The sequence below is a fragment of the Oryctolagus cuniculus genome, chromosome 6 (genome assembly GCF_964237555.1).
Source record: "Oryctolagus cuniculus chromosome 6, mOryCun1.1, whole genome shotgun sequence".
NCBI lineage: Eukaryota > Metazoa > Chordata > Mammalia > Lagomorpha > Leporidae > Oryctolagus > Oryctolagus cuniculus.
The window spans coordinates 47,516,139-47,539,733 of record NC_091437.1 but is presented as its reverse complement, the minus strand read 5'-3'; the positions used below and the strand labels follow the sequence as shown (position 1 = coordinate 47,539,733).

Sequence of the window (23,595 nt, the reverse complement as noted above, 5' to 3'; positions counted from 1 at the left end):
GTGGCCACTAGGGCCAGAGCGTTGCAGCCGGCACACTGCGCTGATCCGAAGCCAGGAGCCAGGTGCTGGGGCCCAAACACCTGGGCCACCCTCCACTGCCTTCCCAGGCCACATCTTGCCTATCACCAAGTTCTGGCACTTCCACCTACTATGGATTTCTGAAACCCATCTTTCTCCACTTCTACAGCTGTTATCACAGATAGGCTATAACCCTTTCACCCTACATTACTACAGTTGTCTGCTACTTGGTCATTTATCGTTGTCCATTATAAAGATGTGCTCATCTTGCCTACTTATCACTATCTGAGGGCTTTCCAATACCTGTACAGGAAATCATAAAAACAGACCTGTGGCCCACTGTCCTAACTTCTCTGTTTCTCCCACACCCTTTGGGTCCTAATTTCCCTGCTCTACATGTTTCCCATTGCAGCCGAGTTTGGGTTCTCACCCACTTTGCCTACCGACCTCCATCAACCTCAGTCCTCAGCTTAAGTATATATTTCTCAAGGAAGACATCCCAGATAAGAGCAGGTGTTCAAAAAATCTCTTTTGCCCCATCCATTTATAACTAGAAGTGTCTGTCTTGTTCACAGCTTACTCCCTTAGGTACTTGCCCCTCGTGGACACTTGGGTAGTATTTGTTGGTAGCAAGCATGGAGAAGAGATTAAGTAAGATTCCAGTTTCCAGGCAAGAAGTCCAGTCTGTCCAAAACTTTCTACCCCACTGGGTGACTTGAGAAAAAATTGGAAAGATTCCATGAGATCGCCTATAGCCCTGAGACCCCTTGCACACAATGGAAGAGTGAGGGCCTCTCTGAAGGGTCATCTTTTTTAGATTTTTAGAAACAAAGAGACCTTAGATCTTGAGGAAACTAAAACCTAGAGATGGGGTGGGGTGGCAGTTGCCCAGTGTCCCATGCCTTCTCCACATTGCTGCATGTACCTTCTCACCCCTTCCTCTGCCTCAACTGCAAACAGCAAGGAGATTCCAGCAGACAGAAACTCCAGAACCCAGAGCCTGTCACAGGCTACCTGCAGCTCAGCAGTCAAAGAACCCTGGGTTGGTCGACAGGGAGATCTGTTCTTATGAGACCACAGGAATATCACCTCATCACTCCAGCAAGTAGTGACAAAACAGTGACACTGGCAACTCAGCCTGGCACACAGATCCAAGGGAAGAATGCAGATTTAGTAACTACTTTACAGTGAAGCTGCAGCGAGTTGTCTAATTTAGAGTAGCACTGAAACAGCAAGGATTGCCCTGTGCGTCGTAGATAAGAAACAAGGCCCGGGATCTAGAGTCCAAGTTCTGACCACAGGTTGACCACTCCATCTCTCCTCATCTGCACACAGAAGGGAAACCTAAGTATGGTCACATGTGGCCTAACAAGGGAAATACATAGCGAGAACTGTGTTGTTAGGCAGTCTGTCATTGTACCAGCATCATGGAGTATTCTTAAACTATGGGGATGCAATATCACAAGGCATATCATCTTTTGTACCCATGATCCATCATTGTGCAATTATGCAGCACATGGTTATACCAATTGCATAGGGTTACTGGGAGAATGAAGTGAGTTAATACACAAAGCACTCAGAATAACCCTCATACATAATGTTAGCTAGTTCATTTGGTGGTGGTTCAGCACCCCGACATCAGAGGTGCCCAAGCATACCTTTGATAAGCGTCACAAGTACAAGGATAAAGAACTTGGCTTAGAGGTGCAGACTTGGATTCTCAGGCCCCCTTCAATGCTAAAATTCCAAAAACCAGCCCGTATTTTTATTTTTCTGTTTTCTCCCAGGTACTTTTTCCTGTCTCTACAAGGAACCTATGGGAAGTCTCTGATCACAAAAGCTCAGAAAATTGACAAACTGCCCACCGACAAAAGAAACCTGGAAATCCAGAGTTGGAGAAGCAAACAGAGACCTGTCCCTATCCCTAAAGCAGCTCGGCCCGCCCAGCATCCAGTGCCCCCTGTCCCAGAACAGAGCTTCCGGAGCAGCACTCCAAAGAGCCCTTCTAAGCAGAAGCACGTTGAGGACTGGGTGTTCCACGGACAGAGAAGCAGCACGGCACATACGATGGATGACCCGTGCTCGGGGGACTCCTCAGCCAAACCCTCCTCTGGGGAGCACCTGCTGGGGCCTAACAGGACAGCGCTTCCTGGAGCCTACATGGCCGGACAGACTGGTAGGTCCCGGCACTCCAGCAGGAGCAGCCATCACCGATCCCAGAGTTCCCTGACCATATGAGGGGAGTGAAGACAACTTGACAAACTAAGAGGCCACCCCCATCACTGCTCTGGGTACCTCGTGACCCCTCCTCTTCACAGAGGAGAGAACATGCTAGTCTGGTTTCTTCCCACTGGGCTTGCCTTCCTTCTGGGAAGCCCTTGCCGCAAGGAGTTTTGACAAAGTAGAACGGGAAAACTCGAGGGCCTCTAGTTTTCTCCAGCTGCCAGGCAGCATATCTTGCAAAGCACAGAGTTTTTAATAAGGAGGCTCTGTTTCTGTGGCATTGAGTGCTCACATTTTTGATACCCACGTTTCTGACAGTTTCCACCAGTACAGCCTGTAACGCAACGCAACCAGACCACACGATTCCATGAAGTCTATCAACCTAGTCAACATCTCAGGGTACAGAAGTTTCCAGGCTTGTCAGCCCTTCATCTCACGCCGTCAGTGCCAAGAATTCAAGTTTCTGAGCCACCGGTGCTCACAGGGCCTCCTTGCACTCGTGGTCAAGTCGGGTCTGCTGTTTGTCTCTGGGCCAAAAGAAAACTACATCTAAAGAGGAAAGCTAGGTATGACCCCTGTGACATGTCAGAGTGGGAGCGTCACAGCAAGCATCCTGCAGGGCATGGGTACACCAGAGAGTCCTGGTGATGGGCCGTATGTCCCACAATCTGGAGAATCTGCCACGAGGACACAGGCGGCATTCTTCTTGAAAGCTATTTATTTTATTTATTTTTAATTAGAATTGCCATCCTCCACTCCAAAGAAATCTCTAAGGCCAGGAGATCTTAGTGCATCTGCACCCAGAATAGGCCTGTATGATATAGTAACTCTAAGGTGGCATTTGGGGGGGGGGGGGGGTGCTTAAAGCATTACACCTCATTCATTCAAGTTACCCTAGAATACTACCACCTGGAAGCCACTGGTACATGCTTACATTAGAGTCGAGGAAGTCTCAGTTCACAGGGAAAAGGAAGATCAGAGACATCCCATCCATAGAAGTCATAAATGCAAACTGTAAAAGAACTCCAACATTGTATAAATAAGCAAATGAATGATAGCATATAGCATTACAATAGGCTATCAAAAGAAATGGAGGTTGACCAGGCAGCCTAGCCCTAGGCTTCTTTAAGGGAAGTCAGGAACAGTTTCCTGAGCCCTCCTATCTTAAGCGAATGCCTGTACATTAGGTAAGAAGCATAGGGACCCATGCAACAGGAGTGACAAGGCTTGAAGCCCAAGAATCATTGCCACCAGCTGTGAGTTGGCCTATCACTTGAGTACGTCCTCAGCCAAGGTGCCCTAGGTGCTCAAACAAGCTGGCCACTGGCAGATTGAACTGGCCCTTTGACCATCCGCCTAGAAAACCTGGATGGCAGAGGTCACTGGGATTTTCATCCCAAAGCCAATAAACTAGCTCTCTGACCACTGTGCCACGTAATCATGCTGGCACCTGCCAGGGGAAGCCTACATGAGAATTGCTGAAGGAGGAGCAGCTAAGTACACCCAGCAAAGCAGGTGCGATGTGAATGTTTCCAAGTAAGGGGATTCAGGCAAAAGTTGGAGCTCAGAGCCCTCCCTCAATTTTTTAGGACAGAGGATGGACTCAAGAGATTAAAGTGTGAGTCTTTGCTCTGCCCCCATGCTCTCTCTTAGGATCCAGGAGCGCTGAAGTAGAACGTCACACCTGCAAATTAGCTTAGAACTGCCCTATCTCCCAGGCTTGACAGAGGATCAAGTCAAAATTACATAAAATCCAATGGTGAAAATCCTTCGACAGCTGTAAAACCTTCAGTAATAACGCTATACACTTCATCTGAGAGCCAAGTAGAAAAGAACTGCTCGGAAAAGTACAAGAATGCCTGATGTCTGCACCTAAGTGCTCAACTATATCCAATATGCCAATGCTGCCTCTTTTTTTTTTGGCATACAGTCCTAGGACTGGGACTTGTTCATTTTAATAAATCCTGTATCCTGGGAAAGTGGTACAACCGGTCACCTACTCTTGCCCATTTTTGTAAACCAAATCAACTATGACCATCGTAAGTACCATCTTACCCAGGGAAAAGTTAAAACAATTTCCCTGTAACCATGCTCGTGATTGTGCTCAGTACATTTTTATACTTTTGTGATCTTACTGATTGTTTTTAAGGAGAAAAAAAAATAAACATGGTTTTCCATAGCTGCCTGCCTGTTTGCAGTTATTATTCTCTCTTCAAGTCATTATCACTGGTTCTGAGTATTTTTTCATACATTCTTCCATTTTCCTGTGCATTCATTTACATATCAATTCATCTGTCCAGTAAGATTCTGTTAAGACCCTACTTGATGCCTGGAAAATGTGATAGGGGTAGAAAGGAAATCAATCCCTGTCTTAGAGCTCCGAGCTTTGTTGGACACCTCCCCAAGCACACAGCATCCAGAACAAGCAGGGGTCTTGAAAGTGTTCATTAAAGCGCATGCTATTAAAACACTATCCTTCGATTTAAAAAATTTTTCAACTAAATTTCTTACTAAGTCCTCTGGTATTCAGCCAAGGATAAGAGTGTGCTACAATAAAAAGGCTAAAGAATTAGAGGTTGCACACACCATCTGCAAATCTAACATGGCTACTCTTCCTGGAGACTGATACCAACCTCCAAACAAAGATTGATTTAGGTGCTCTCTGCAAAAATTATCAATGGAGTGCCTGCTGTTCACAACAGTGGTACACAGCAAGATGTAACTAAGGAACAAAAATAGGACGCACTCCTGCCCTCAAGGGACTGATGATTTATAAGGAGAAACAGGTAATAGTCAAGGAAACCAGGAATGTGCTTTTCTGCACGGTACTAGGAAGAATAGAAAGGAAGGCAGGAGAGCAGAGCTCAGCATGGTCAGAGAAGGCCTCTCCATGGAGACTTTTCAGCTGACACAATAACTATCCTGGGGAGTTCAGTACAAAACCCCTGAAAAGGGAACATGAATTGGTATGTTTGATGCAAAGAAAGGTGCTCTGTATGGCTGGAACCCAGCAAACAAAACGAGATGATGTTAGTCCTAACAAGTTACTGACCTAAGCGTACATCACGCACACCTTGTGGTAACCCCACCAGGTACAGCTATGATTCTCCCCTATTTCTGTTAACGTCTGCTGTGTCACAAACCACCCCAAACCTTAGGTTCACACAGCCATCAGTTCTGTGCTCAGGACGCTGTGAACGCTACATCTGGGCTCCACCAGCACACGTCCCCACTGCTCCACTGTGTCCACTGAGCTTGCTTCTGTCTGGGGCCTTGGCTGTGCATCAGTAGAGACTCTTTCCACATGGCCTCCCCTCCTCAAGGAAGCCAGCCCAACCATGTCACAGGGCAGCAACATTTGCAGACTGAACAGAAGCCGCTTTCAAAACACTAAGCACAGAACTCGCACATCATCATTACCCACCACGTGCTATAGAAGCAAGTCACAGGCCAGTTCAACTTCAAGGGTATAGAAAATATACTCCCCCCCCCTTTCTTTTTTCAGATTTATTTGAGAGGCAGAAATAGTTCCCATCTGCTGAGTCACTCCCCACATGCCCACAATAGCCAGGACCATGCCAGCACCAAAGCTGGAAACCCAACCCAGGTCTCTGAAAGAGGGGGTAGGAACCCAATCACCTGGGCCCTCACTGCTGCCTCCTAGGCTGTGCACTGGCAGTAGTATCGGGAACCAGAACTGGGAATTGCACCCAGGCAATCTGATGGGGGAGGGGGTGTGTCAGCTAGTATCACCTGCTAGGTTAAATGCCCTCCCCAATTCCAAGGATAAATTTTTAACTTTCAATTCTTTAAAAGGCAGAGAGACAAGGCCAGCATTGTGGCAGAGTGAGTAAAGCCACTGCCCACCATACCAGTATCCCATATGGGCATTGCTTCAAGCCCTAGATGCTCTATTTCCAATCCAATTCCCTATTAAAAGTCTGGGCAAAGCACCAGAAGATGTCCCAAGTGCTTGGGCCCCACCTGTTCGTGTGGGAGACCTGGAGAAAGTTCCTGCTTTGGGACTGGCCTAGCCCAGTTCTGGTCATTGCAGCTATCCGGGGAGTGAACAAGCAGATGGGAGATTCCTCTCTCCCCTTCTCTCTCTCCCCGTCTCTCTCTCTCTCTCCCCGTCTCTCTCTGTAGCTCTGACTTTCAAATAAATCTTTAAAACACAATAAAATGAAGGAGAAAGTCAAATCTTCTACCTGCTAGTTCACTATCCAAACACAACAGCTGGCATTTGGCCATGCCAAAGCCAGGAGCTCCATCTGAGTCCCCCACATGGATGGCAGGGCTCCCACCACTGAACTATCACCTGATGTCTCACACAGGGTGTGTATTACCAAGAAGCTGGAATCAGAAGCAAACTCAAACCCAGGCACTGCAATATGGGATTCTGGCATCTCGAGCAGCATTTTTTCAAAAAGATTTATTCTGAAAGAGTTACAGAGAGAGAGGTAAAGACAGCAAGCGAGGTCATCCATCCATGGATTTACTCTCCTAAATGGCCATAATGGCTGGGGCTAGGCCAGATCGAAGCCAGGAGACAGAAGCTTCTTCTGGGTCTCCCACTTGGGTGCAGGCACCCAAGGACTTGGACCATCCTGCACTGCTTTTCCAGGCACATTATCAGGAATCTAGCTCAGAAGTGAAACAGCAGGGACTCAAACCAATGCCCAGATAGCAGGCCAGCACTGCAGGCCTTCACCACTATACCACAGCACCAGGGTCCCCCAAGAAACATCCTAACCGTTAAGCCCAACATCTACTTCCCGACTCCACCTTTTAAACGGGAGGAGCTATGAAAAAATTTGAGGCCATTGGCAACCTACCACATTCCCATTTCCAAAAGAAGCAAAAACATAAACACAGCACAGTCCCACAGTCAAGAAGTGTCAAGGAGTCTGTTGAATCCCAGAGCCTCAAGCCAGATTCTGTGCACTTAGCCACAGAGCAACACTGTGAGCTGAGACTGCAGGACTCACAGGCACTGGACAAGAGGGTCTCACCTTCCCGACATTCTCTTGACAGTGATCAAGGATTCTGTGTTTTATCCCAACATTGCACAATCTGTCAGTGACCTGGCCAGAGGCCACACCATACCATGTCTGGCCAGGTTGTTCCCCAGATGAAAGATTCAGTAAGTAAGGAACATACTATTACCAAAAGAGAACCAGAACTGCGGTTCAGCACTACCTTAAAAATCTCTCCTCTATCTGCTCACCCAGCCAGACCTTCCAATGTGCACAGAGGCCCCAGGAGCAACTGACTGCACAGAGGGAATCCTCCCAGGCAACCCAACAAAATACCCCCCGCCCCGCACCTCCCAGGACACCTGGGACGCAGGTAAGAGTCCACTGATAAAGGAGCTGGGGCAAACCCCAAGATGGCAGGCCTTTTGAGAGCACCGCCCAAGGAGTACTGCCAGCCCCAAATTCAGGGTTTGGCATTTTCATACAGGAGCCAAGCCTGGAAGCCTTTTGTTCAAAGGCGTTCTTGTGCCACCTAGCATCAGTAAAGGAGATGCCACACCTGAGGGTTCTTCCTGCAGACAAGCAGGGAAGACAAGACAGAGAGCAGCCAGGGGGCAGAGGCCGGGTTTTGAGTCCAAGTCCTCGGGGTGTTTCCATGCCAACTCTGAACAAATCCCTCTCTCCAGGTTCCAACCTCAAACTGAAATTCATCTGTTTCCCCAAACCTCTAGGTGGGAACTGGACTTCTAACATGCTTCGATTCTAGAAGCTGTTGGAGGGGGCTGCTTACATTGTAGCAATGACCTTCAGTGTCCTGCAGGCCTTGTGATTCACTATTCCTTCTTTAATGTCTATTTATTTGAAAGGCAAAGAGATGGGGGAGTGGGACAAACAGAAGAGATATTTCTCAACTGACAGTTTATTCTCCAAATATCTGCAACAGCCTGAGCTGGGTCAGGGCAAAGCCAGGAACCAGGAACTCCATTTGCATCTTCCACATGAGTGCTAGGGGCCCACTCTAAACATCACCTGCCACCTCCCAGGGTGCCCATTAGCAGGCAGCTGGAATAGGTAGTGGAGCTGGGACGTTAACCCTAACCCTAACCACTATAACAATGCCAGTCAGTCATTCATATTCTCTCTCTCTCCCTCTTACACACAGAGAGTAATCTCAAGAGGAAGTCACTGGGGAGTTCCTAGCACATCACAACACTTGACAATGTTGTGACTCTTGCTGCTGAAGAAAATCATAGGTGGAAGCTAATCTAAAAGGCAATGCGCAGGAGAATGGGAGAGCAGCAACCGTATTTGGGAAGACAATGGACTACTTCAGCCTTTTTGAGGCCGTCTGCTGCCTCTTGCAGATCAATAGCTGTTAAGGAACTGCAAACACCTAAGAAGTCAGGGCCGTTACCAGTTCCAATTGGCAGAAGGGAAGCCAGCTAAGACACCTCTTTCCTAAGGTGCACTCAGAAATGGGAAAGAGGAGTTTGAGCTCCTGTGGTCTCCAGGAACACCTCCTCCCACCCAGCCCTCAACTAACCTGCTGTTTACCTTGCAAATAAGGCACCAAGTCCAGAGAACCCCCTTCCCAGTGCATCACTACCCCCAGACCCCTCCCCAGATTGTCTTCAAGAGAGAACAGCCCCTCGACAGTGGGGACTGAGGAAAGCAAAGCCCAGCACCTCACAGGAAGACAGCAGCATCCCAAGAGCTGTCCACAGACCCCAGGAGAGCAAGGTAGACAAGCTGACCGCACCACTGACTCAGCACTGAAGAAATGGTTTTCTGCAATGGCAGGCAACGTCCCACCCCTGTTAACCTGTGTCTCCTCAAGATCAATGGAAGATATTCCTGCGTGTAAAATGTCACCATTTCACACAGATGATCAAACTCAGATGAGAGCTAAGTGGATGGGCCCAGGGCCACTCAACTACTTGGAGGCAAAGCTGGGATCAGAATCAATAACCCTCAACAGGGGCTCTGCAGCCACCTCATCAGCCAGAGATTAACCAGAAATCCTTTCCACAGCTGTCTGGCCATTTTAAAATAAGAAGATTAACCAAAAAAGGTAGCATGATAACCTCTCAGGCCACATGAGTCAGGGTCCATCTGTCTGCCTGTGGATCTTTCCAGAATGCCTCCTGGCTCCCTCTCGCCAAAGGGCAGAGGGGTGCAGGGTGGAGGATGCCACTGGAAAAGCACCTCTTGAAACTCTCTTCTCCTGCTTGCAGAGACAGGAATCAAACCTGCAGTCCCATCCATGGTACAGGAATTCAGCTTAATGGTTAGAACGCTGCTTGAGATACCCACATCCTATATCAGAGTCTTGGGTTCAAATCCTGCCTGTGTATACCCTAAGAGGCAGCAGTGATGGCTCAAGTAGCTGAGACCCAGCTTGAATTCTGGATGCCTGGATTCAGCCTGGCCCAGCCCTAGTCATTGTGGGCATTTGAGGAGTGAACCAGCAAATGTGAGCTGTGTGTGTGTGTGTGTGTGTGTGTGTGTGTGGAAAAATTTTATATGCTTATATTTGAAATCTCATCAATTACTGCTTTGCCCCAATCTTGCCTTTAAAATAATCCACATTTCCCTCCCCAGAAAAAAATTGCAAATTATATATACACACACATTTATATACATATGTATAGTGAGTGTATGTGTGTATATGTCCCCCTTTCCCTGGGTACAAGAGACAATGTGTGAAGAGACTTATGAATTTTATTTCTCTATTTATAACAGCCTAGTGTGTTCAGCAAGGAGGCTCCCTCTCAGGAGAGGAACCCAGGGACCGTGTAACTTAACATTTTCTGTCTTCTAACTAAGCTTCCCCCTTTTAAAAATCCAGGCACAGAGTCTCAGAGAGTGGATGTGAACTTTCCAGAGGTTGGCCATCACCTCTGCCGCCCTGAGCTACCCCACCATGAGGCTGCCCCTGCTGGCAGGAAGACAGTGATTTAGATTGGCTCCATGTTGCACACAGAGCCTCTGGCAAACTGCTGAATGGGTACTTTGACCAATTTGACTCACAGATGCCTTCCCAAGCAGGATCTTGTATCACCCACCTCACCCCAGCATCTTGAGTCAAGTGACTCAAGCTAATCAGGACCATTCAGAACATGGTCTCAGTGGACACCATGACCTAATGTGAGATCCTGTCTCATCTATTTTTACAGCAGACTAAGGTGCTTTGTCCAAAAGCAGCAGTAGCCCTGGGAGTTCGCAAGGTGGAGTGGTGGTCCAGGGTAGGAAGACAGCTACTTTTGGCCAGAAGACCCCTCTGGGAGTGACTGCCTACCTGCTCAAGATGCAACAGGACCAACAGGGAGTATACCCCCTCTCACTGTTCCCTGCGAATGTTGGTGTGTTTTTCCATTTGTCTTCTGTGTCCCATTTTAGAGATGAGTACACTGAGGTTGGATCCCTTTCCTAACGGCAACAAATGAGTATGAACAAGAGCCAAGACTCAACACTCAATTTCAGGGTCCAAAGTGTCAACTCCCAGACTTTCTTCTTTGCAATGTGTGCTAGAGGAGATCCCCAGGAATATTTGGGGTCAGAGTATCTGGGCTCCCTAGCCTGCCCACTTCTCATTGTTAGGGTTTTCTTTCCTTTTCTTTAACCACCTCAAAGGGAAGATGTTGACCTGGAGGACTTCTAAGAGCTCCAAATTTTCCTGAATTCCTGGTTCTTCTCTGTAATAATATTTAATTCACTCCCAAATGCCCTTGAAGATGTCATTCAAGCTATCAATAGGACATTATTTTTTTCAGTAGATCAAGCTCCTGGAATGGATAATTAAGGCCCCTGGTAAGTCAATGGGAAACCTGCTGACTGGCCAAACATTCGATTGGGGCAGCAGGCTGGGAAAGCAGATAGTAGGAAAGGATATTAAGATAACTGACAGAGAATGAAAACTCCCAGAGTGAATCAGCAAGAGTTCCATCCTGTTCATCCCCCAGCTCCTGAACCAGGTACTCACTGGGACCTGACCTTGACTTACCTTGCTAGTAAGGCGCAGAGCTTTCAATTCTGTGAACCTAGCAGAAACCCTTATAAAACATTTTCTCATTCCTGAATTCCACACCTTTGCTCAAGCCATTTTCTTTACCCAGAATCTCAAATCAGATCGCCAAAGACCACTTTCTCCATAAAGCCATCTCTAATCACTGAACACCCAATTCAATACCAACTCACTTCTAACCACTCACATATGAGTCTGTCTGGTTTCCCCCTGCCTTCCAGATTTTCAGAGCCTAAAATCACAGGCCATAGATAATTCAAGTTTAGGTCTTTGCAAAGCTAGCACCATACCTTGGCCAATGACAGTGGTTTACTAATTTCTAAGAATATTCTCTCCTTGGTCCTGACTTCCAGAAGGCAGAGGTGGGCGGAGACATTTCTCCTGTCTGTCCCCATACACGAGGCTCCTTCTCACCCTCCCCATAGATGACGGCCAGATAATGATTCAATGGTCAAAGTTTCAAGAAAACCATTAGTTCTTGGGTACCTCTTTTTTTTTTTTTTTTAATTTACTTGACAGGTAGAGTTACAGACATGAGACACAGAGAAAGGTCTTCCTTCTGCCAATTCACCCCCAAAATGACCGATACGGCCAGCGCTGTGGCAATCCAAAGCCAGGAGTTGGGTGCTTCCTCCTGGTCTCCCATGCGGGTGCAGGGGCCCAAGTACCTGAGCCATCCTCCGCTGATCTCCCAGGCCACAGCAGAGAGCTGGACTGGAAGAGGAGCAACCAGAACTAGAACCCAGTGCCCCTGTGGGATGCCGACACCACAGGCAGAGGCTTAACCAAGTGAGCCACGGTGCCGGCCCCGGATACCTCTGTCTTAAAAGGACCTTGGGGCTCTCCTTCTCAGCTAAGACTCAGCCAGTAGAAAAGGCTCACCTCCCTTTTGCTCCCTTTTCTATATTCTGTGGGCCACTGAGCTCAGTTATAAATACTGTTTGTTCTGCTAATGTTCCATATGCTGGTCGAGGGACAGGGGATAAGGATTATTAAGGGGAGCTCAGAAGAGCTCAGGTGGAACACAGAAGTTCCCTAATCCGATGTCCCCTGAACCCCGTCAACATTTTAGCTGCTAGTTTAACTCCATGTTACAGGTAAGCAAACTGACGCTCAGAAAAGCTAAGCTTCTTAGCCAAGGATACACTATTCCTCAGAAGCAGAACCAGTATTCCAAACCTCCGTCCACTGTAACAACCAAGCCAGCTGGGTCTTTAGGAAAACATACAGAATGGACCTGAACTTCCAGAACAATACCATCTCATGGGCTCCCTCAGGGTCTCAAATCGTTATCTCCACCTGCTGGTGCTTTCCTGCCTCCTGCCTCCGCCCAGGTCCTCTGTGTACAAGCACTCCAAACAGTGACACAGGGCCTGGGAGAAGGACAGGCACCCCGAAAGACGTGTTGAATTTGGCTCAGCTCCAGTGACGCTTCAACAGCCTGAGCCATGCCGAATAGATGACGCAACGCAGAGAGGCACAGTAATTTCTGTCCCAGCTGGCTCCTCTCATGGGTGTTTTCCAAGGGGCCCTACCTGAACTCCCTGAAGTGGGGGAAATGCACCCAGCCCTGACTCTTGTTTTTAATTACAAGTTTCCATTAAAATCACTACAACAATGAGGCGCACACACCAGGCAGAATACTTCAAGACAATTAGCACACTCATCAGGTGGCTAAAATGGCCCAGCTTTGGCCTGGGGCTGACATAATTGCACCAAAACATACAGCCTACCAGGAGGCTCCTACTCTAAGTGGAAAGAAACAATTAGTCATACAATCTATTGGGCAGTTAGATCTGTAGGAAATTATTTAATATACATAATTTAAAAGTTTGCCAGGGGTTGAGAAGTGTGGAAATCATCTCTTGTCTGACTTACTACATCCATAAGCCAAGCTGTCCCTCCCCAACCCCATGCTACTAATAACGCTCCCTGTGTTTGCATGCAAATGACTGCTGTGCAAAGCAGACTTATTGTAATTACATCTCCGGATCACTGCAGACATGAGCATACCATTCCTGGAATGTGGGGAATGATGAGTGGGCCAAAGAGCTTCTAGAACCCACATCTACCTCCCTGCTGCGTTCTGAATCCCCAAGCTACTGCATTAAAACCTGCCCCTAAGATAGCTCCTGGCTGTGCCATTCTGGTGATTCTGAAGAGTAAATAAAAAAAGCAAATTAGAAGACCAGAAAGAGCTCTCTGAACAGCAGGAGAGCTACAGAAAGCCACCCTGAGGGTCCCTGCACTCTGTCTGAAGCCTCGCTCTCAGATTCCACATGCACTAGCATCTTGTCTGCATTTGATCATCCCTCTTCAGCTCTCACTACTGAACCATTGGCTTCTGCAGGCCAGCAGTGCTTCTGTGATTAATATTCCACTGGCATTTCTACTGCGCATTCAAAGCCTGTTCTTTCAGCCTTTTCAAATTCAATTCAGACCAAAGCAATCTTGGCCCTTGCGTCTGGGTTCAGGTCGTGATTATTAGGATTGCAGATTATGGCTTATTAGCATTTATTGAACAGCAAAGGAGCCTTGCAGGACAGCACCGTAACTCGGTCTCTGACTCCCAAACTAAGATGACCCAGCCAGCAGGACACAAATAGTGGGCAGGAAGGATCCAGCTCAGAGAGAATCACTACTTGTGATTTTTCATACAAGACTATAGGTGGAGTGGAGGGTTTTAAGGCTTCAAAGAAAGATGCGGTACTGTTAATAGAAGGCAGTCACTACTTGATCACTCACGCTCAATCTCCCATCATCTCTTCTCATTTGTGGATCTTCTAAGAGATGTAATAAGGTCTAAGAAGTCGCCAGTTCAAATCCTGGGCTAATCCAGTGTATGACCCTTGAGCAAATTCCTTTTGCTTACCAGCTCAGCTCACCTTCAAAATGAGTGCAGCAAGGTCCGTGACTCAGTGGTATTTCAAATTTGCTCCTCAAACCCCTGGGGAGAAGCAGGCAGGCTGGAGATGGTCAGATTCCTTCCCTGTGTTACCAAAGCTTCCCTCCTTTGGGACCAACACTCCAGGCTTTCCCTCTAAGATTTGTACCCAGAAAAATGCTCTATTTCAATCTGCAAGGTACAATCTGAAGCTACTGAAGGTACAATCTGAAGCTCTAAAACCCTCCACACTTGTAGAGTCTATGAAGTAATAAGAACGGAGACTGTACAAGAAATCCACCAGACAAGTACAAAAGCAGCTATATGATCCTATTGAGTGGCCAAAGAGAAACATGAGGAAAACAAACAAGATTAACATGGAAACCCAGCAAACCAGAGAAAAACACTCTAATTTTCTGAGTGACCATGGATACATAAACCAAATGTACAAGGGATCAAAAACCATGGCTTCGGAGAACTGTAGGCAGATTTTCTAGGCCGTAAGGAAGGTCCCCCAGTCCAGACTGACTTGTCCAGGTTGACAAGACTTTCTGGCCCTTCTCTCTTGGAAGGCATGGGCTGCTCACCACTGGAAGCTTCGATAATAAGGAAGGTATCCGCACCTTTGGTGAAAGTCTTCAAGACAGACTCTGAAACCTACAATCTCCTTGCGGCTTCCAATATGAACTCAAAGGACTCTGGTTATCAAAAGCCGAGAAAAACCCAATTGCCAAAATTGTCCTATGAAACGTAACAAGCACATCTGTTCATTTTTCTGTCAAACATTACAGATTTACATATCATCTCTCTCTATGTCCTCCAAAAACGTGTGCTAAGGGAGTATAAAGATATAAATCCACCAAGGGGTGAGACTATTCCTTGGGGGCCAGTGCTGTGGGTGCCAGTTCGAGTCCCAGCTGTTCCACTTCTGATCCAGCTCTCTAATATACCTGGCAAAGCAGCAGAGGATGGCCCAAGTGCTTGGGCCCCTGCACCCATGTGGGAGACTGAAAGAAGCTCCTGGCTTCTGATCGGGATCAGTGCAGCTGCGATCGCTGTGACCATTTGTGGAGTGAACCAGTGGATAGAAGATCTCTCTCTCTCTCTCTCTCTGCAACTGTCTTTCAAATAAATAAAATAAATCTTTAAACAAAAAGTATGAAACTCGTTTAAGAAAAAAAAAGAACATTCCTTGGAGCTGTCCCTACTCAGGCAGTTTTGGAGTCTGATTCCAAGATGGCTGAAAAGAGGTAGGCAGTGCTTGTCTTATCCACAAAGGAGGACCCTAACAGCGTAACAGCAAATGCACAGCGGAGGTGCTTCTGAGCTAAGTGGCTGAGGGAGGGCACTGGCATTCAGCAAGGAAGAGGCGAGACCCTTTAAGACACAGACCAGAGAGGAAGCATGGCAAGAGAACCAACACAGAATTATGACCCCTAGGCCCTGGACAAGGGGACTCCCCATTGCAGCCCCAGTGGATCTCACTGCCATAGACTCCAGCCATTCTACACACAGGAAGGCTCTGTGTCATCACAAGCTTGGGCCCAGAGAGAGGATCTGCCTACAGTCCACATGGTAGCTTTGCTTCAGAGATGGAACCACACTGTCGCCCTGTCTACTCCCAGAATCCAGGCTGCTACGGCACAGCACCATCTTGAGAACAGAGCCACTGTCAGGAACCATCCTTCCCTGGGGCACAGGTCCACTGCATATCCCCATTCCTGCCCCACCCCCAGACATCCCACCACATGCCCACAGAAGGCTGTACTCTCAAAAACCCAGGATATCTGTGCAACTGTAATCCTAACTCCCAAGCTCATACTGTGCCCTGCACTGTAGGAAAAAGGTGTCCATCACAGCAGGTGATGCCATCTCTAAAACCTGGAGAACCTAGATGCTTGCTGCCTGGGCCCAGGGCTGGTCTCCTTCTGCTACCCATGACCGCCACCAGTACTCGCCACCGTGGAGTCTGAGAATGCACCTCTCATGGGCTACATCTCCAGTGCTGCTGCCACCATCACCATCGGCAAACACCACTGTGGGGCTTCAGGACACACCACATGCCTGGCTCCCAAGACCAGCAGTAACCCAGGAGGGTCTGAAGATGTACCCTCCACGGTCCATGCCACATTACTTCTCCTACAGCCTCCAGAGACCACTGCACCCACTCAATTGGGGACTGAAGGCACAGTCCTAGCACAACCCCTGCCCTTGCTGGAAGCCCCACCACCTATGGTGCTTGCCCCTATGTGTCCTAGGGATGTATCCCCACACCTGTGCTCAACCCTAATGGAGCTGAAGACACACACTCACACTCCACGCCGGCAGTGCTGCCACTGCCGTGCCCGGGGCCCTAGCCAATGCTGGTGCTTTCCTGTAAGCCCCAAGGATCCGATGCCACTGTTGCCCTTTCTACCTCCCAGAGGCTGCCCTAGCAGGGCCTGAGGACATGTCCCCACACTCCGCACTCCCAGCACCACCTTTACCATTGCTGGCGCTTCCTGCTGTCAGCAGTACTTCTCCTTGCCTGCCCTAGGGTCCATGCCCCACCCCCAGCACTGCCGCTGTGGCTAACAAAGGCCCAGCTGCAGTAGGTGGTTGACTATCACCACCCCCCTATACACACCCCGAGATCACACTCATTGCAAAGCTGCACTACAACCTCTCAAACCGCTGACGTGCAGACACTGCTACGTGCAGACACTGCTGGTGTGGATTACAGCTGAAGAATTCACTTCTTTTAAAGATTTGTTTGTGGGCTGGTGCTGTGGCTCACTTGGTTAAGCCTCTGCCTGTGGCGTCAGCATCCCATATGGGTGCTGGGTTCTACTCCTGGTTGTTCCTCTTCCAGTCCAGCTCTCTGCCGTGGCCTGGGAAGACAGTGGAGGGTGGCCCAAGTGCTTGGGCACCTGCACCCGCATGGGAGACCAGGAGAAGCACCTGGCTCCCAGCTTTGGATCAGCGCAGCGCTGGCCATAGTGGCCATTTGGGGGGTGAACCAACGGAAGGAAGACCCTTTCTCTCTCTCTCTCACTGTAACTATCTGTCAAATAAAAAAAAAGATTTGTTTGTTTAAAAGGCAGAGTTACAGAGAGAGGGAAAGAAGGAGAAAGAGAGCAAGAGCGAGAGAGAGAGCAAGAGAGCGAGAGCAAGAGAGAGATCTTCCATCCACTGGCTCACTCCCTAAATGGCTACAACAACCAGGACTTGGCCAGGCCAAAGCCAGGAGCTTCTCCCGGGTCTCCCACATGGTGCAGGGCCCAAGGATTTTGACCATCTTCCGCTGCTTTCCCAGGCGCGTTAACAAAGAGCTGAATCAGAAGTGGAGTAGCCAGGACTCGAACCGGCTCCCATACAGGATGCCAGCGCTACAAGCTGCAGCTTAACCTGCTGCACCAAAACACCAGCCCTGGAATTCACTTTCCTGCTCACTCAGAAGCAAAACAAAAGACCCTACCCAACTGATACCCTATAACTCACCCACAGGATAAAATATTTCCTACAAAAGCTACAATGTAAAAGCAGAAGAGGTGACTATTACACCACATATACAGACATCAATTCAAATAGAGGCACAGAGAAAGCCCAAGTACTTGAGCCCCTGCACTCCTGTGGGAGACCCAGAAGAAGCTCAGAGTTACTGGCTTCAGTCTGGCTCAGATCTGGCCATAGAGGCCATTTGGCGAGTGAGCCAGTAGGTAGATCGATTGACCTCTCTCTCCCCTTCTCTCCCACCTCCTCCCCTCCTAACTCTGACTTTCAAATCAATCAATCTTTAAAAAAAGGATTCTCAAACTGAAAAATTCAGTTCCTCAAATAAAGGACTTGAGAGGCTCAACAACATACTACATTAAGCAAACAAAAGAATTTCAAACTTGAATACAGATTTATTTTTGTAATAGCCCATTCAGAAAAATAAAGAATGAAGAAAGGCTCTAAGACTTACAGCACTAGAAAAATATATTTTCAAATTATGGGGGCCCAAGAAGGCAAAAAATGGGGAGAGCATAGACAATCTACCCAATGAAGGATTAGCTGAAGGAGTCCCAGATTGGGAAAGGATATGAACTCCAATCTAGGGCACCCAAATCAGACCAAGCAGTCCTGACCAGAAAAAGACCTTTCTGTGGCATATGATAGACAAACTGCCAAAGGTCTAAGACAAAATTCTAAAAGCAGCAATAGAAAAGCACCAAGTCACATTTAAGGAAATACCCCTCTGGGAATGGAGAACCTTCTTTCATATGCCAGGGGTCGTTTGGATAGTTGTAACATCATTTGAAGGCCATACAAAGTTACTCACTCAAAAGTTAGCCTGCTATAGATCTATTGCATTTCGCATCCCCTGTGGTCACCTTAGCAGGGCCGGACCAAATTAATTCATGGGCCTTACAGGGCCTACAGGCCAGACATTCCCCAATGCTGCTACAACCAGCTTGTCAGCATAAATATTACAGGTTACAATGAAATGGGATACTATACTTAAAATTCTGAAATATAAAAAGGGGGCCAATGTTATGTTGTGGCAAAGCAGGTTAGGCCACCACTGCGATGCCACCATTACATATTAGCACCGTTTCAAGTACCAGTTGTCCCACTTCTGATCCAGTTCTCTGCTAATTCTCCTGGGAAAGCAGAAGATGGCCCAAGTGTGTCTGCCCCTGCCACCCATATGAGACTGAGATGGAGTTCCTGGCTCACAGATTCAGCCTTGGCACTGCCCCAGCCATTGTCCCCATCTGGGGAATGAATCAGTGAGAGATCTAATTCTACTCTTCAAATAAATAAATCTTTAAAAAGAAAACAAACCTGCCAACTGCAAATACTACAAATACCCAGCAAAGCTATCCTTCAGAAACAAAGCATAAAGATTTCCCAAGAAATAACTGAGGGAATTCAACAATTCAGCATCACTGAAATGATCCTGCAAGAAATGCTAACAAGAGTCTGGAAGTGAAGAGATAATAACCACCACCATAAAAACACAAAGAATTCACTGTAAAGCAGATCCACAAATCAGAGAGGAAAATAACAAACCTTAGAAAGTACCAAACCACACAGATAAACAATGAGAGAGATGTAAAGGAACAAAGAATAAGGAAAACAATTAGCAAAAAATTAATAAAATGTTAGGCATAAACTCTTATCAGTAATAATCTTGAATGTTACTAAATTCCCCAATCAAAAAATAGAGTGGCTGAATAGATTTTTTAAAGACCAACTAGGGGTCTTGTTATGACACAGGGAGCTAATCTGCCTCCAACACCGGCATGCCATTTCGAAATACCAGTTCCAATCCCAGCTGCTCTACTTCCAATCCAGTTTCCTGCCAATGCACCTGGAAAGCTAGAAAATGCCTCAAGTATGTGGGCCCCTGCCACTCATATGGGAGATCTCAGATGGAGTTTCTGGCTCCCGGCTTCAGCTTGGCCCAGACATGGCTGTTGCAGGCATTTGGGGAATGAACAAATGGAGGAAAGATCTGTGTGTGTGTATATGTGTATATCTCTTGGAAATAATAAATCTTTTTTAAAAAGACCAAATTATATATAGCACAGAAGAAACTCATTTCACCAGTGAAGACATACATAAAGTAAAGGACTGGAAAAACAAAAGTCTACCTAAATAGAAAATAGAAATGAGCAAGAAATCTATTCCAGTCTCATAAAAGGCAGACTTCAAGTCAAAAACTATAGTAAGAGACAAGGACACCATTTATTGATAAAGGGTTCTATTTAACAATACTGGAATACCAATTACATAAAGCAAACATTAAGACCCAAAGAAAGAGAAAGATTGCAACACAAAAATAGAAGGCCGTAACACCTCACTCAAGTCAGTGGACAGAGCATCAAGGCAAAAACTACGCTATAGAACAAATGGGCCTAACAGATATTCACAGAACATTTCTTCCAACAGCTATAGAATTTACATTTTGTTTCAATCATCAACAGAACATTCTAAAGGATAGACCATATATTAGGCCACAAAACTAATCTCTACAATTCAAACAAATAATACCATGTATATTCTCTGACCACAATAAACTATAAATCAAGGAGAACTTTAGAAATTGACTAAATCTGTTCATAACTTATCAATGGTTCAATGAAGATATCAAAAGGTATATTTAGAGGACAACTCTGTGGCATAGCGGGTAAAGTCACCACCTGCAGTGCTGGCTTCTCACAGGGGCGCCGATTCAAGCCCTGGCTGCTCCACCTCCTATCCAGCTCTCTGCTATAGCCTAGGAAAGCAGTGAAAGATGGCCCCAGTACTTGGGATCCTGCAACAGCGTGGAAGATCTGCGAGAAGCTCCTGGCTTCAGAATGGCGCAGTTCCAACTGTTGTGGCCAATCGACGAGTGAACCAGCTATTGGAAGACCTCTTTCATTCTCTCTCTGCCGCTCCTTCTCTGTGTACTCTTTCAACTAAATAAATCTTTTAAAAATGCCCTTTAAAAATGGTTTATTTAAAAAATTCTGCAAGCAAATAAAAGTGGAAAAACACTATTCTATGGGATACAGCAAAAGTAGTGCTAGGAAAGAATGTTATAGCCATAGGTACCTACAACAAAAAGAGAAGTTCCAAATAAACAACATCATTATGCAATTCAACGAACTAGAAACTAGATAATAAATCCAGACAGAAGAAATTGCAAAGATGAGAACATAAACAAAATAGTAACTAAAAAATACAGACACCAGGATCCAGAGTTGTGGCATGGCGGGTAAAGCCAATATGGGCATCAGGTCTTGTCCCAGCTGCTCCACTTCTGATCCAGCTCCATGCTAATGGCCTGGGAAAAGCAGCAGAAGATACTGATATGTTTGGACTCCTGCAACCTACATGGAAAACTTGGAAGGAGCTCCTGGATTAAGCCTGGCTCAGCCCTGGTGGTAGCGGTCATTTGGGTAGTAAGCCAACTGATAGATCTGTCTCTCCCTCCTCTTTAATTCAGACTTTCAAATTAAAAAAAAAAAAAAACTTAAAAAATTTTTAAAATTAGGGGCCGGCATTGTGACGCAGCAGGTTAATGCCCTGGCCTGCAGTGCCGGCATCCCATATGGACGCCGGTTCGAGTCCCGGCTGCTCCTCTTCTGATCTAGCTCTCTGCTATGGCCTGGGAAAGCAGTAGAAGATGGCCCGGGTCCTTGGACCCCTGCACACACGTGGGAGACCAGGAAGCTCTTGGCTCCTGGCATCGGGTCAGTGCAGCTCTGGCCATTGCAGCCATCTGGTGAGTGTACCAGCAGATGGAAGACCTCTCTTTCTGTTTCTGTCTCTACCTCTCAAACTCTGTATTTTTTTTTTTTTTTTTGACAGGCAGAGTGGACTGAGAGAGAGAGAGAGAGAAAAGACTTCCTTTACCATTGGCTTTCTCCAATGGCTGCTGCGGCCGGCACACCGCACTGATCTGAAGCCAGGAGCCAGGTGCTTCCCCTGGTCTCCCATGCGGGTGCAGGGCCCAAGTACTTGGGCCATCCTCCTCTGCACTCCCGGGCCACAGCAGAGAGCTGGCCTGGAAGAGGGGCAACCGGGACAGAATCTGGCTCCCCGACCAGGACTAGAACCTGGTGTGCCAGCGCCGCAGGGGGAGGATTAGCCTAGTGAGCTGTGGCGCCGGCCCTGTATTTCAAATAGATAAAATATATCTTTTAAAAAAGTTAATAAAAATAATCAATGAAGAGTTGGTTTTTTGAAAAGATAGACAAAAATCAATGAGTCTTTAAGCTAACCAAAAAACAAGAGAAGATTCAGTAAATAAAATTGGACTTGAAAAAGGAGACAATACAGCTGGTATCACAGGAATTCATGGAATTATTAAGTACTGTTATGAAAAAAAACTGCTTGTCAACAAGTTGAAAAACTCAGAACAGATAAATTCCTGTACATATATGATCTACCAAGTTGAACCATGATACAAAGACAACCTGAAAGATCAGTAATGAATTATGAGATTCAATCAGTAATGAAAGTCTTCCAACGAAAACCAGGACCTGATGACTTTAAATATTTTTGAGTGTTTCAGCAGTAAAGAACTGAGAAGTTCTTCTTAAACTATTCCATAGGAACACAAAAAATACAATGCTGCCAGACACATCCTATGAGGCCAACATTACTGTGCGAACAAAACCACACAAAGAAAACTGCAAACCAACGATGAACCCAGAAGCAAACTTTTCATGAAAAGATGAACAGGAGCCGGCACTATGGCCTAGCAGGTAAAACTGCCGCCTAAGTGTCAGCATCCCATATGGGCTGCTTTGAATCCCAGCTGCTCTACTTCTGATCTAGCTCCGTGCTATCACAGTTGCGAAAGCAGCTCCTTGGCCTCTGCACCCACATGGGACACCTGGAAGGAGCTCCTAGCTCCTGGTTTCAGCCTAGCCCATCCTTGGCCATTGTAGCCACTGGGGAGTGAACCAGGCAATGAAAGGTATCTCTCTCCCCCTTTCTCTCACTTAGTCCTATCTTTATGATCAATTATGAACTTAAACTGATCACTTTAACTAGTAAGATGGCATTGGTACATGCCACCTTGATGTGATTTGGAATCCCCTGGCACATTTCTAGCTCTACCATTAGGGGTAAGTCCGAGTGAGCATGTGCTGAACTGTACATCTCCTCCCTCTCTTATGCCCACTCTTATATTTAACAGGGATCACTTTTCAGTTAAATTGAAACACCTAAGAATAATTGTGTGTTAATTACAGAGTTCAACCAATGGTATCAAGTAGAACAAGAAAATACTAAAAAGAATGAAATAGTAAGCTGTTCGACAGTCCCGACAAGGGCTGATCAAGTCACTGTTTCTTATAGTGTCCATTTCACTTCAACAGGTTTCCCCTTTGGTGCTCAATTAGTTGTCACAGATCAGGGAGAACATATATTTGTCCCTTTGGGACTGGCTTATTTCACTCAGCATGATGTTTTCCAGGTTCCTCCATTTTGTTGCAAATGACCGGATTTCATTGTTTTTCACTGCTGTATAGTATTCTATAGAGTACATGTCCCATAATTTCTTTATCCAGTCTTCTGTTGATGGGCATTTAGGTTGATTCCATGTCTTAGCTATTGTAAATTGAGCTGCAATAAACATTGAGGTGCAGACAGCTCTTTTATTTGTCGATTTAATTTCCTTTGGGTAAATTCCGAGGAGTGGGATGGCTGAGTCCTGTGATAGAGCTATACTCAGGTTTCTGAGGAATCTCCAAACTATCTTCCATAGTGGCTTTACCAGTTGAGAGCAGTGCATTGCAAAATAACTTGAGAAGAGTCTGAAATTGCCCTACACATATAAATACTTGAAATGGAAACAGTAATTACTTTGATTCAATCAGTACACATTGTGCATGTGTATCAAATTATGATGTTATACATTGTAAACAACATTATCAATTAATGTAGTTTTTTTAAAAAATTTATTATTTTAAAGGCAGAGTGAGAGATCGTCCATCTGCTGGTTA

General features: G+C 46.5%; 1 protein-coding gene and 1 long non-coding RNA gene across 6 annotated transcripts in view; one reads left to right on the top strand and one right to left on the bottom strand.

Moving 5' to 3' along the window:
- The window catches only part of ATP10B (ATPase phospholipid transporting 10B (putative)), a 353,427-nt gene extending 349,007 nt beyond the window's left edge, over positions 1–4,420 (top strand). For all 5 annotated transcript variants that reach the window (XM_051843574.2, XM_051843575.2, XM_070075801.1 and 2 more), the window contains one exon: positions 1,806–4,420. In XM_051843574.2, coding sequence (XP_051699534.2) covers positions 1,806–2,256 — 451 coding nt within the window. In that variant the 3' untranslated portion in view covers positions 2,257–4,420. The remainder of the gene's footprint in view (positions 1–1,805) is intronic.
- LOC138850056 (uncharacterized) overlaps positions 1–23,595 on the bottom strand; it is a 134,107-nt gene that overhangs the window by 23,227 nt on the left and 87,285 nt on the right. The gene's annotated exons all lie outside the window — the stretch shown is intronic.